Source organism: Solanum lycopersicum, chromosome 4 (assembly GCF_036512215.1).
Source record: "Solanum lycopersicum chromosome 4, SLM_r2.1".
In the NCBI taxonomy this organism is placed as follows: Eukaryota; Viridiplantae; Streptophyta; class Magnoliopsida; order Solanales; family Solanaceae; genus Solanum; species Solanum lycopersicum.
In genome coordinates, this window is record NC_090803.1 from 66,718,643 (window position 1) to 66,733,332 (window position 14,690).

The 14,690-nt window shown below is 25.2% G+C and overlaps 1 protein-coding gene across 1 annotated transcript; it reads left to right on the top strand.

Annotated features, from left to right (window-relative positions):
- Nucleotides 1-9,127: 9,127 nt before the first annotated feature.
- LOC101246243 (bZIP transcription factor 11) lies at nucleotides 9,128-10,565 on the top strand. The gene has a single exon (XM_004238251.5). It carries the CDS (start codon nucleotides 9,879-9,881, stop codon nucleotides 10,317-10,319), a length of 441 nt encoding a protein of 146 aa, XP_004238299.2. The 5' UTR covers nucleotides 9,128-9,878; the 3' UTR covers nucleotides 10,320-10,565.
- The last annotated feature ends 4,125 nt before the right edge of the window (nucleotides 10,566-14,690 follow it).

The following is a 14,690-nucleotide window of genomic DNA, read 5'->3' on the forward strand; positions in this document are numbered from 1 at the left end:
AGTACTAAAAAATTATTAATTTATTTTTTGTTTAGTCTATGACTAATTTTTAATATGATAAACTACATCATATATTTTTTAGGGACATCAATATGCAATAGCTATAAGAAATGTATCATGTGCAATATTATATTTTTCAACTGTGACAAAAATTAAAATATTAATTAGAGCTTGACAAAAAAATTACATAAAAATAAAACTATATAACTTTTCGTCTTCATTCATTCACATAATAATAATAATAATAATAATAATAATAATAATAATAAGAAGAAGAAGAAGAAGAAGAAGAAAAAGAGCAAAGTAAAATGAAGAAAATAATGTTAATTGAGCTTTCTAATGTGTTAATTAGTAGAGTTTCATAATTTAATTTTTGTTGAATAATATGAAATTATATATCTAACTAAAAAATATAATCAAAACAATACATGAATGAATTAATCTTCAAAATATTTGGAAATCATTCAAACTTTTTTACTAATATGATCATCTTCTTGATGAAATCTTGAAATAATTATGATTCCTTCTTCATTTTCATAAACTTGTACCAAACTAATGCAAACATCAATTTGATAAATCTTGAAGAATATATCTATGATCTTTATCAATATGAAGATCATATGGTGAACTTATTAAGTACATGATTGATGAAAAAGATGAAGAAAAAAATGTAAAAGAGGAAAAAACTATACTAATAAAAAGAAAGAATGAGAAAATGAGAATGATCATTGAACATAGATAGTTGTTATTTATAGTTTGTGTAAACCATAAGAATAATTAAAAATAAGTTGAAAAGACATATTATTTAAGTAGGGAATGTAAATAGATGGAGGTTTTGTTGTAACTTATTAGGTATAATTAGAATAATAAATATGAATGAATTTTTTAATTAATAAACAAATTATTTAATGAAAATAAATGAAAAAAATAAAAAAAAAAAAAGCAAAAAAAAGAAATTGAAATGGAGGTCACAGAGAGGTGCCACATCAGCTCCTCTATGATCCTCATTTATATATATATATTGATTGAGAGGGAAACTTCCTAGCTAAAAGTTTGAGTTAATGGGAAGGGCTTGTAAAAATATCACTATTTAAGTCAAAGTTTTTTTGTAAAAAGAAGAAATTAAAAAAAAAAAGTTAGTGTATAGATGTCGATAGAAGTATTGAAAATATCTCTGAATTTGACGCAAATTATTAGTTTATATTTTTATATATATTTAACTACTTAACTAGCTAAATTAAACTAAAGTTAATACACTTCTGACACTATTAATCTGGTAAATGTCATAACAAGTGATCTCAAACTCTTGTAATAACATAAGACTCTTAATAAAAAGGTGAATAAAATGTTGAAAACACTCCTAAACTTAGCGAGAATTTAGTGATGTATTTTACTCATGTTACAAAATTAGAGTTATATATAAATTCAGTTAGTAATTTTTTTTTAAAAATAATCAACATATTAGAGATGAAACTAATTACTATTTTATGTCGAATTTAAAAATATTTTCAAATACTTTTTATCTCATCAAGTTAAATTGATTTATAACTAGCTTGCTATGTGATAGTTTGAAAAATAGAGTAATAATTTTTCACAAGCTGTGAAAACAAAGTTAATAATATAAATATTTTATATTCATGTAACTTAAATCTTTTTCTTTTCTTCTCATATTTAGACAAGTGACTACAGTATTAAAGTTGAAAAAAATGATTTATGTGGATTCTTTGTCAGCTTCTAGTTTGGAGGCTTCTCTGATATTATCACACGTGCTTCCATTTTACACTAATAAAAAAAATAAACTATGATTAATAAACTCTGTTTAAGCTATGAAAATCAGATTAATTTTAATCACTTTATGTTTAGTGGGTTAACTCTTTTTTTCTTTGAATATGACAGAAACAAGGTAATGGGGAATGAACCTAGTCCTTAGTCAATAGACGGATTATTATTTGTCGTAATTCTCTTTTATGTATAATTAATTTAAAGAATCTTGATTATTTTATTTTATTTAACATATAATTAAATATTATTCTATTAAAATGTTTATAATCTTCGAAAATAATAAACTACTAAGGATAAAATAAAAAAAGAAATCTATTATATTTCGAATTTCTGAAATGATAGATGATTTAAAAAATATATAATAAATAATTTGATATAACATATACATATGTAGTCAATGTTTATCTCATTTTCATGGGTCGTACAATATTGACGAAATTTCTGAAAAATGAAAAGGAATTTATATTGGCAGTCATTATTTAGTAGTCAACCTTTGTATTTTTTCTTTGTAAAAGCAAAAATTATTTTATCTGAGAATAACGTAACTGAAAGATATAATATTATTTGGACTTTGAAATATCTAGAACGAGCTCTCTTCATTATTATATTTGCAAATTATCCATTATTTCAAGTAAGTGGAGCTAATGCATAAATTCTTTTTATAATTAATAGACTCTTATAACCATTAGACATATGCTTAATTGAGGGTTTTTAAGTACATAATAATGTGATGAAATTGTTGTTCCATAAAAAACTCATAACCAGGTCACTTGTAATTTTTTTAATGATTACGGAGTTCGAAAAAGATTTTGTGCTACCTCAATGGATTCTATGATATATTTCATCTTTCACTAAGAGGCAGATTCACACTCGTGGGGTGCATGTGCATCCGTTAATTTCAAAAAAAATTATGTATATATATATCTGTGTATATCGATCATGAGAAACTGATAAAAAATACGATATAACTAACAGTGCACCATGAAAACTACAGAAATCCCGTTGTGCTGCTGGTATAAGCTAGAAAAACCACTTGCGAGATCACTGTTTGAATCCAGCCAGAGCCTGATTTCTTTGTTTTTATTTTAAATTTATTGGTGCACTCAAAATTTTCAAATTATGAGTTCGCTTCAGATCGCATTAGTAACAAGTATCCAAATAATGCCATCCACCAAGAATAGAAAAGATGAAAAGAATCACCTAGTATGTAGCTAAACAATAAACTTCGTTGCTAAAGCCACTTAGCAATTAATTTTTGTTAACAACGAACAAAATAGCAACAGACTAGCAACAACGTTTGTTGCTAAATGCAGTGTTTTTAAGTAGTGGTATTCAATAATCAGACCATTAAAACGATAACTAATCTGTTAAGATAGATTGAATTTAAAATTTAAATTACATACATCGATAGATATATTATTCTTTTATATTATCAATATATACATTGTATTAATATCCAAATTCAAAAATATAAATTAAAATAGGAAAAAGCAGAGAAGTAAAGGATCGATTTGTCTTGACAGATGACAATGTGCTAACGACAGTAACTCAACAATTACAAAAGCTAGCTCCTAACAGTCTTGAAGAACTTTTAGGTACATAAAAAAGTAAAATAAATATATTTTTATATATATAATAATAATAATAAAAAAAAGAGAAAGATTCCTTCTTAATTAAGATAATTACATGACTGGTTAAAATATCTTCAACGTTGTGATGGCTACTCCACTTATTTCTCATGTATTGTAATTTATTTATTTTTTGGTCGTGTTTTCCATTAATTCACGGGCTCAGCTTTTATACTATTAATAATAATTAATATAAATATATACATATATCAAGACTGCGATATAGTGATAAAAATATAATTAATAATTAATATAAATATATACATATACCAAGATTGTGATATAATGATAAGATTACATTTAAACCTTCTCACTTAATATTTTTTTTTTGCATTTCATGATCAGAAATATTCTTCTAATTTGTTTGTAGTCAAGTGAAGAACCAGATGTAAGAAATAAGAGTTCTCCAAAATTCAATAATTTCAATTCATAGTTGATATATTTGTTGAAATTTTTATTGAATAGATACTTATAGCAAATTTCAAGAATTTTATATCTAACTTTAAAATATTAAATTTTTCGATATCAAATTATTAAAAAAAATAAATATTAATAGGTTTTTTAGTTTTTATGTTACTTTTTTTTTATGATGCATACGTAATGCCTTACGTGAGTCTCGACTCTCAAACATATATAGACCTAATTGCCATATATTTAAATTTGGAATGTGTGAAGTGTCTTTTACGTTGTTACCTTATTTAGTTTTGTGTTCTGGCAAATATTTATTTCATTATTATTAATATAATGTTTGATTAAATAGATCTATATTTAATTATAATTAAAACTGTTAATAGAGGATCAGTTTTCGTAGAAAGAAAAAAAACTAACATACATCCTTGTTACTTTATATCATTTTATCAAACTTAATTAACATAATTTGATCTAAATACATGATACACATCATCAATAGTTCATTCCATTCAAAATAACGATAACAATATCATATTCGGTAAAATTTCACAAATAAAATTTGAGAAGAATATAACATATACAAATCTTATCATTATATCGTAAAGATAGAGATACTGTTTCCGAGAAAACAATAGAAAGTGTGCCAATTTCACTATTGACGAGTACTAAAAAATAAGGGAAAAAACATAAAGTTATAATAGCTTATATGCTTCAAGTTGCAGAGAAGAAGAAAAACCAAAAATAATGCTCCATCCTTTTCACGAAAATTAACTTGATTTGACTTGACACAGAGGTTAAGAGCATAAAGAAGACTTTTGAATTTTATGTACTTAAATTAAAATTAGATCAAGTTTACATAATTATCCTTTAATCTTATGGCTTAAACATGTCACGTGAAAAATTAAAATTAAAATATTAACAAATAAAAAAAGAGGTCATTTTTTTTAAAAAACAGAATAAAAAAAAAGAATATTACTCTTTTTTAAATCAACGAAATAATAATAATATAATATAATGAGAAGAAGGTGAAAGTTTATAAAAGTTATATCTATATCTTTTTGGGACCCCCCTATTTACGAAATAGTGCTTTTTAGGCCCATGTGAAATCCGTATAAGTACCCTATTTATACTAATGTTACTATTGGGGGGTTCCATTTGCAAAAAATGTACACTTGAAACCCAATATTTCTCTCTTTTATTATCTTTTCAGGTAGGTCCTTTATTGACCCCACAAACCGACCATTTTTGTACTTGCTCTACAAAAAGCAATTACTACCCCCCCACCCCCTACCCCATGTGTTCTAAATTTTGTTGAAAGAAGAATTAATCGGTACCTACGGCGGAACTAAAAATTTTAATAAGGGGTTTGATATTTGAAAAACTTGACACACAAATTAATTGAACAATTTTAACATCTATAACATATATGTAAAAAAATAATTTTAATCATATATAAATAATAAAATTTTCTATCGAAAAAAGTTCGAATAAACTCCTGGCATAAAGCTGACTCTGCCCCTGATTAGTAATATATACGAATCAAACTCGATAAATAACTTATGCTTTCATATTATCACCCTTCCACCCCTCTTTGATCTGTGATCGTTTAATCATGTTTTATTGTAAAATTTTTGTAAGAAATACTTATGTTTGATTGAAACTTTCGAAAATTGGAGTTAAGTTTTCTCATGAATACATATTGTAGTTTTTTCCCCAACTTTTGGTGGGTAATTTTGAATGTAAACCTATTGTTATTTTTAAAAAAAATTAAAATTTTAGTAAATCGAGTTCAAGTTTGAATTTGAAAATCGTATGACGGAAATATATTTGAAAAAAGAGAACTTTTCATGGCCAAACGTCTAACTAAGTAGGTGGTGGTATATAAACTCTAATCGAAAGTTTCAATTCAAGTGAAGTTTTAAAATTTTATTTTTATTTTCATGGTTAAACACAATTTCTTAAATAATATAAAAAATTATTTCGAGTGAAATTATTATGGGTGAATCGTTAAAAGTTATACATACTACGCTATCGTAATGAGTTATTTATAATAAACGTAGAAGAAATTAATCATGGCAACTCTAAAAATATGATAAATTTGAAAAGTAGAGCAAAAACTAAATTTGAAGATTACTATATTTTGATCACATAAAGTTTCTTTACAAGGTCGTTATTACATGTTAGATTTGTTATGAAATATGCAAATAATCTATCTATCTAGAAAAACGAAAAACAAATTGTTTACGTGAATTTAAAATTTGCGAGATTAATTTTTTTAAAATTATAAGTTCATGCCTATTGATAATGGTATATCTACGCTGTTTACAAGTCAAATTTAATTAATCTCATATCGTAATAGTATGTAGTATATATACTTTAGCTCTGTTTACAAGATAATATTATGAATTCAATTGATTCTGTACAGATAATAATACATTCGCCCCTTTAACAAGTAGTCGTAGCTTATACACCTAATATATAGTTGGCATTATGGAATATTAAACTGAATTAACGCTAAGCAAAAAAGAAAACTTAGGCATTAAAGCATATTCCTTTGAAAAACATAGGTATCTAGGCTTTTTAGTGTTTCGATTTCATATTCTTCTTCAACTTTTAATATGAATTTTGATGCCAAAAAATGCGTTGTTAACTATATTTTCTAATTTGTGCAAAAATTTTGTTTTAACAAAGTTATTCAAGTCATTTGTAAAATGATATGTTAACCTACATTTGGTTGTCGTAATTAGCTATATGTATGTACTCCCACTATATAATTACTTTTTCCATGTTTGTCCTCATTAATTAAGTGCTTTATCATTAGTACCTAATCCCCTATAAACACAAGGACTTTGTATATAAATTAAAGAGGTTCATTTTTTTTAATTTCTACCAAATATGATCGTGATTAATCAATACCATTCATCAACTTGTGAAATTTTACAAATAACAAGCAAATTTTATCTCTATTTCATAAAAATAAAAATATTATTTTCGAATAATCCTCAACTGAAACATGAAAAAGAAGGAAACAATTTAAGATTTCGTAAATATATATGTATGAAAATTATTAGTAATACATTTGAGGTCGTAATTAAACTTGAAACTATAATAATGACAAAGAAAGACCAACTGTCTTAGAAAACGAAATGCAATCATGAGACATATATTATCAAATATAATTCCAAAATTAAGAGAGAAAAAAAAAATAAAAAAATGTTGAAGGGTAAAATAGGAATTCAAAACGAATATTTATAGCCAACCATAAACTTTTAAGTCATAGTATCACTAGCATTTAAAAGCAATAAAATTTCAATCAAGACTTAGGGCTAAGGGCAAAATGGAGGTCCCCTACCCCCAAATAAAAAAACACGTTTTTATTTGATAAGTTACACTAATATATTCTCACCGTTTATTTTAAAATCACACGATTCAAATACTATAAATAAAATTACTAATATCTAATATACGCTCCATTGAAATATGACTCGTTGATAAAGATTTTATCAATTACTGACGAGTCAAATTTTAATGTATTTTATTTAAGATTAAAATTTTATGAGAGTAAATTTTTTATTTCTTTAATTTTATATAAATTTTATGAATTGTATCAAGTTGAATTAAGACAGTTAAATTAAAATGAAAAAGATATTAATCATCAACAACTAATATAACGTGACTTCTCATCATAAATAGGACCTTTCACCAACATAGCTGAATGGTGGGACTCTCTATTTTTATTTCATTGATCTTCATAAATCTTAAATAGTTATGAATGGTCTCTAAAAGTTCCCACTCATGGGTTTTCTTTTTTTAATTTTATATTTTTTTTGCATTTTCATTAATGTATTTATTGAACTTTATATAAATTCTTATCTTAGATTATATTCTACAATTATATCAAATAATAGTGACCTTGATCTATTATTATTTTTATTTGTATTCTTAAAGATAGAAAGACTGAAAATTAAAATCGAATAGATAAAAGAAAAAAAAAAGATGAAGAAGAAGTGTATATTTACAATTTAAATTTGATCGATTTAATATTTAAGGACACAAATCCCACTAATTTACCTTTTAATACTTTGATGCATGTAAATAAAAATATTATAATTGCAGGAATCCAACTAATGACGGTCTAAACTCTAATTGTATTAAAATAATTTGATTCTCTCAGTTGCATTGTTATGGCACTATAAGTTTTTTCAAATAATTAAATAAATAGGGTGTATTAATTTATTCCATGGTCGTCCTTGTCAAACTGTATTAACGACTAATATACAATTAATTAAGTTGTTTATTAACTACAGTAAATTTTCAATTAGTACTTAGCTTAACTGTCACTTTGTTAACACGAGGGTATGTCTGATGAAAATTATATGTTAAAACTCAATTAATAAGATTAATTTAATAAAATAAATATTTTGTTACGGTGAGGAGGTATCACGTTGACGAGGGATAAATAAAATAAAACTGAGAGAATATATATGAAACCAATTTAACATTTAATTTTAAGTTGAATTTCACTATCTTATATGCTTACATTCATTAAAGACGTAAACCATTAATAGAAAAATATATTTATTGCATTTTATTCATATACTTATACTTCCCATATATAAGGAAGAAGGTTTATAATTATAAAATCAAACTCAACTAGTTTAATACATTTAATTTATATTTTAAATAAATTATTAATTCACTTATTTATTAATTCCAAATCAATTTAATAAAAAAATACTTATTATTTTATCACGAATTTTTGTCACTATCCCCTTAACATTCAGTTAACTCATCAAAGTTAGTTAAAGTAAAAAAAGAAAAAGTAATTCCCATAACAGTAAAAATGAAAAAGAGACAAGAAAAAGTAATTCCCATAACAGTAAAAATGAAAAAGAGACAAGGGGTGTGGGGTGATGAAAACAAGGCAAAATAAAATTAAAATACGTCAGATTCTGCACTACTTTTACATTCATTGATTTCATAAATAGACAACACACACAGCTGGAATTGTACATTTGTGTCTCATCTTTCATCTCCGAAACTATTGTTATGAGATTATTTTATTTTTAATTATAAATTTTAAACTTAAATTTTAAATAGAAAAAGCATATCAATGAAGAGCGTTTCCTATCAAGCGAGAGTTATATAATACAAATTTAAATTAATCGAATTTTAATATTAATAAAAAAATAAAAAAACTTTTATCTTCACCCTACAAAATTTCAGTTAAAAATAAATAAATATACAATCAACTCTCCTTGAAGATTCCTTCACTTTTTTCCCACCCACCCCACCCCCCTTACCCCACCAACCCACTTGTTAATTATTTTCTTATTGATTTATTTTTTCTCTTGCTTACCTTTTTGTGCCTTTAAATTAACCCACAATCTCAATGATAATTCCTTCCTCTTCTTCTCCTTTTCCCATTTGCTTACTCTGTTTTTGAGTTTTTCTCCTTCTGTTGTTCTGTTTCTTGTTTTTCTCCTCTTTTTTAGCCCTTTTGATTTCTGGGTTCTTTGTCTTTGTGGCTAAAATCCATCAAAGATCCAATCTTTTTTCACAATTTCTGTTCCTTTTAACCTCTGATTTCTGGGTTTTGGCTGAAACCCATTATAGATCCAACCTTTTTCTGTTCTGAGTTGAAACCCATCAAAGATCTAACCTTTTCTCTTCTGGGTTTTTCAATCTTTGTGGCTAAAAGATCCAATTTTTTACTCCATTTTTCCTGCTCTGTTTTCTGGGTTTTTACTCTTTCTTGCTGAAACCCATTAAAGATCTGTGAAAAAAAGAAGAAAAAATTAATGCTAAATAGAAATATTTATTGATGTACCAGATTCATGTCTCCAGTTCTTAGTGAAATCCTTCGTTCTGGTTATATAATCAGTTCATCACTTAGACGCAGAACTCATCTTGTTCAATCTTTCTCTGTTTCTTTCCTCTACTGGTTTTACACTTTCTCAGAATATTAAAAAAAAAAATCTTCATCTATAATTTTGCTTAGCATACCTTAAAAAACTTAAAATTAGTACTTCTCCCATCATCTGTACATAAAAAAAAATGGCTACTTCTAGTGGTAATTCATCTCAGATTCCAAACAATTCAGCTTCTGATGAAGTTTTCATGGTGGTTGATGAAAGGAAAAGAAAGAGAATGCAATCGAATCGCGAATCAGCAAGAAGATCAAGAATGAGAAAACAGAAACATTTGGATGATTTGATGTGTCAAGTTACACAATTGAAGAAAGAAAACAGCAACATTCTGAACAGCATCACCATGACAACACAACAATATGGTAATGTTGAAGCAGAGAACTCTGTTTTAAGAGCACAAATGATGGAATTAACTCAAAGGTTGCAATCTCTTAATGAAATCCTCACTTACATCAATAATTCAAATAACAATAATTATTATCAAGAGGATTTTCAGATGAATCCATGGAATTCGATGTATGTTAATCAGCCAATTATGGCTTCTTCTGATATGTTATATCAGTATTAGTGTTTAATTAAGGCTTGGTATTGGGTTATTTTATTATTAATAGTAAGATTTGAGTATTAGAATGAGTTTAATGTGAAATTTGAGCAGTCAAAGAGGATTAGTTGACTGTTATTTGGGCAATGTAAAAAAAAAAAATGGGATCATGTGATGATGATATATTGGAATGAATGGTTGTGATTGCATTATGTTTTTTCTATTTATTATATATATTTTTAATAAATGCAAGTTGTTTTTATTGTACTACAATGTTTTTTCTTGATTTTATTTCATACTTGTATTATTTTTGCAAGAAATTCTCCAAATAATCCAAATGCACTTCTTAAAAATCTTCATTGAAAAGATCTCATTCAATAAAGAAACAGAAAAATAATTAATTTATGAGCCATATTGTTCAAACATCATATAATATATGATCAAATATTTAGGTCTCGCTCTTATTTCTTTTATATATTCATTTTTGAATCGTATTGACAACATTTTTTCATTCATTATGAAATGTATTATTCAAAAGCCTTTCTAATAGCAATTGCTTAAGCAATATCAAATATCATACTCGATTTTGTCCTGATTAATGGAGTATATTTTATTATTAGTATGTTCAAAACATATGTGTCTTAACTTTATAATTGCAAATAAATTATAATTTTATAAATATTAAGTCAAAAGATCTAAAATATTTCTCTACTTTCATTTTCTTTTTAACAAATTAAATGAAAAAAATATATTAAATTAATCTAATATCACATAAATCAAATTAAATGAAAAAAATACATTAAATTAATATAATATCACATAAATCGAAATAAGGTAAATAATAATACTTTGAGATTCAAACAAGTACGGTTACAGGCGCCTTATATATTTTTGCTAGAAAAGTACAAAGATGAAGATTGACAAAATATACCTACACTCTATGTTCCCATCAAATTGAAGATAATTTGGCATGTGTTTTCTTTTTGTGCTTTTGTCACTTAATAATAATAATTAAAATTAAAGATACAAGTCGATGGTATATATTATTAAAGAATGGGATGTAATATTTTTTTCTGATAAAAAATTTTAAATTCAAGACTTAGAATATAATTTTTCAACAAAAAATACTTTACTGAAAGTAAAAACTTATACTATACGATAGAAAATAATCGAACTTAATTACGATGGAGTTTGATTGTATTATTTATAGTTTTTTGCTGTACTTTTTTCATTCAATAAATTAAGTTAATATAGAACTCCTGGATACCAAAACCATGTGCTATATAATAAATGAAAGATATCTATGTTTAATTCAAAATCTTGCAGAACCTTGTCCATCATTAATAGGAGTCAGAAAGAGTACCACATGAACTCGACATCATTTTTTTAAAAAATATTTATATTCATTTCAACAATTTTTACATTAAAAATTATAAATATATCGTTCGAGATTTTTGAATAAAGATGAAAAAATAGTTACTGCTTCGATGCAAACGTCATTGGATGCATCAATTATCATCTTAAATCAAATGTTTGATTATCATATTTATCAAATCAATTATTTTTCTTTGCTTAAAAAAATGACCTAGTTTAATTTGGAATCGTATTTAAAAAAAGAAAAAACTTTTTAATTTTTTAATTTTAAATTATAATTATGTTAAATGTATCAAAATAACCTTTAATTTTGTGACCTTAAATATATCATACGAAAAGTTAAAATTAAAATATTACTAAAAATATCATTTTTATTAATAATAAACTAAAAGAAAATTAGATTATTCTTTTGAAACAGTCGAAGTAATTTTTTAGTTTTCACTTGGGCTGTAGAAGTATTTATTAACTAATCAATATATGTCAAATTAAAATCATATAAAAAAAAGAAAAAAATATTTTCCTTTGAGTTATAATGATTCTTTGGTTTCAGTGACCGAGTATGTGTTTTAAAATTAATTTAATTTCTAAATAATTCCTTTTGCATTTTAATTTATTTCTTTTTTCATCTTAATTGAGTAGACATGAAGATGCATTATTAGTGCACAAGTTATGATATTAAGTCTAATCTACTTTTAGAGAAATTTAATTAGCTGCTTTCCAGCTTCTAATTACCATCATTAAAGGGATGCCAAAGTAAAGCAAAAGTTAATTGATCCTTTTTTTTTTTTAACATTGCTTCTCCCTAATGGAAAACTAGTAATGATGATTAATGACTTAAAGATGCACTTAGCATGCATAATTGCTCATATTTAGTTGAGATCACTTTTACTTTGTACACTACTATAGTACAAATAGAATTTCACTTTAGCATATTAAGAAAATAACAACTTTTTCTATTTATTTTACCTTTTGATCACTTCTTATGTTATATATCGTAGATTTTGAAGTTTAATTTCTTTTACGTCGCATCATCAATTTTCTTCTTTGAGTCACCTATTGAAATTAAAGAAGTTGAACGTAACACAAATGTATAGCACATCATCTTGAATTCTTCTTAATATAACCTTATCTCCTTAGACAAAAATGATTCAATTATTCTAATCGATCATATCATATCAATAATATTGAGAACCAACAACATTACGCCACGTAAATTGGAATATATTCAACATAATATTATGTTATAATGGATGAAACAGACAATCTTCAAGTGTTAGGTAATTTGATTGTGAAATGTTTAACTTATGATTTTTTGAAAAAATATTTTAATGAAATTTTTTGTTGCCTTTCATGCTATATATTCTGAATTAGTTGGTGGGATGTGAAAAAAGATCTTTTAATTCCCCAAACCAAACACAAGCATATTCCATTTTTCACTTTAAATTCCAATTTACTTCTTAATCCATTAGTTGTCTTTTAGATTAGAAAATTGTTTTGATCTTTATAAGTGTCTAGATTAAATTAATGAAGATCATTTGTTTTTAAAATTTGATCAATGTGGGGTCCATGATTTTGTGCTTCAAAGAAATTAAATTTCTATACGGCATGTCAAGTCTGGATAAGATCAATCAATTCTTTTGAATCACTCCTGTAAATGTACTCTCCAGACAGAATATAACACATTTGTTATAATACTGTATAGATCGATACACAAATAGCATAGTATACATTTATGACTACGACTATGGAGGTATTTAATCTCATTCCCTCTCCTAATTTTCATTTGTGAGTGTCAATATCGAGTAGGACTAGGCTTTTGGAATTTGATTCGTTGAAGTATTTTATTTTACATTATTGCTTATATATCTCAAAAAAAATAATAATTAGGTTAGGTTATAAAGTTGAACTAAAATGGAGATTATTGTCAAATCCAATTTATGATCAAATGAACACAAATTTTATTGGTTCAAAAAAAATGAAATGCAAATTCAAGTGTTGTTTAATTAAATAATGACAAATCAGCTCCAATAGATGTAGGAGCTAATTAGTTGGAATTATATCATGATTGCAACAATTTGATTAAAATTAAAGTTGGAAACATAGTTTATAATATTAGAGGGTTTACTAATAATGACACTTTGGCCCATACATGTTTAGTCTAAATTGACTATGACCTAAGCACTTTTATGAAAGACAAAAAAAATTATGTTTTAGATGAAAAGTATATAAAGTGAAGAAATTATCCTCTATAATTGTGGATATTTTATCACTATATCACAAAGATGTTACTATATTATTAAGAGTATGATCCTTTTAATATGAGTATTATAATTAAGCAAAATGAAAAATTATGAAGGTAGGCTCATTAGTTCGCTATGAAAAAACTTTGATTGTCATTTTGTTGTCAGACAACATCATTAATGAAGCCCTAATTAGACTTAAGAAAAGATTAAAACAACTTTGGAGAGTTATCAAATATTAAATGTTATAAAGGATAATATTTGAAATCAACAAACATTTAATTAAGCTAAAGTATACTTCTTGTTCAAGTTATTTTTTGTGGTTGGAAGGCGCGATATAGACATGCAACTAGAATTAATTATTTATTTAGTTTTAAAAAATGGTTTTTATATTTTAAAGAAAAGAAATGAACGGACTATCAGTCTATCATAATAGATATGGTACACCAGATGAATTCTGAATATCGTAGAATCTTCCTCTAGTTTATCCCTAAAAATATTTACTACTCCCTCTATATCATTTTAATTAATCTTTTTAGATTTTTCGTATCCATTAAAAAAAATAGAATTACTCTACTAAAGTACCTCTATTAGTTAGAGGTAAAAATTATCTTAAATTCTTCTCACTCTAATCATATTTCTATATAGATCACACGAGTGGTCCAATATAATTTTGATATAATTAATATGATATCATTGTTATTGAGGACAAATTGCAGTATGACACGTAGAAGTTGAAATGATGTAATTGTGACTTTAATTAAAAGAGTCTGATCTTCATAAG

What these genes read in the sequence shown, in the direction of transcription:
- LOC101246243 (XM_004238251.5), top strand. Translation starts at nt 9,879, where the DNA reads ATGGCTACTTCTAGTGGTAATTCATCTCAGATTCCAAACAATTCAGCT.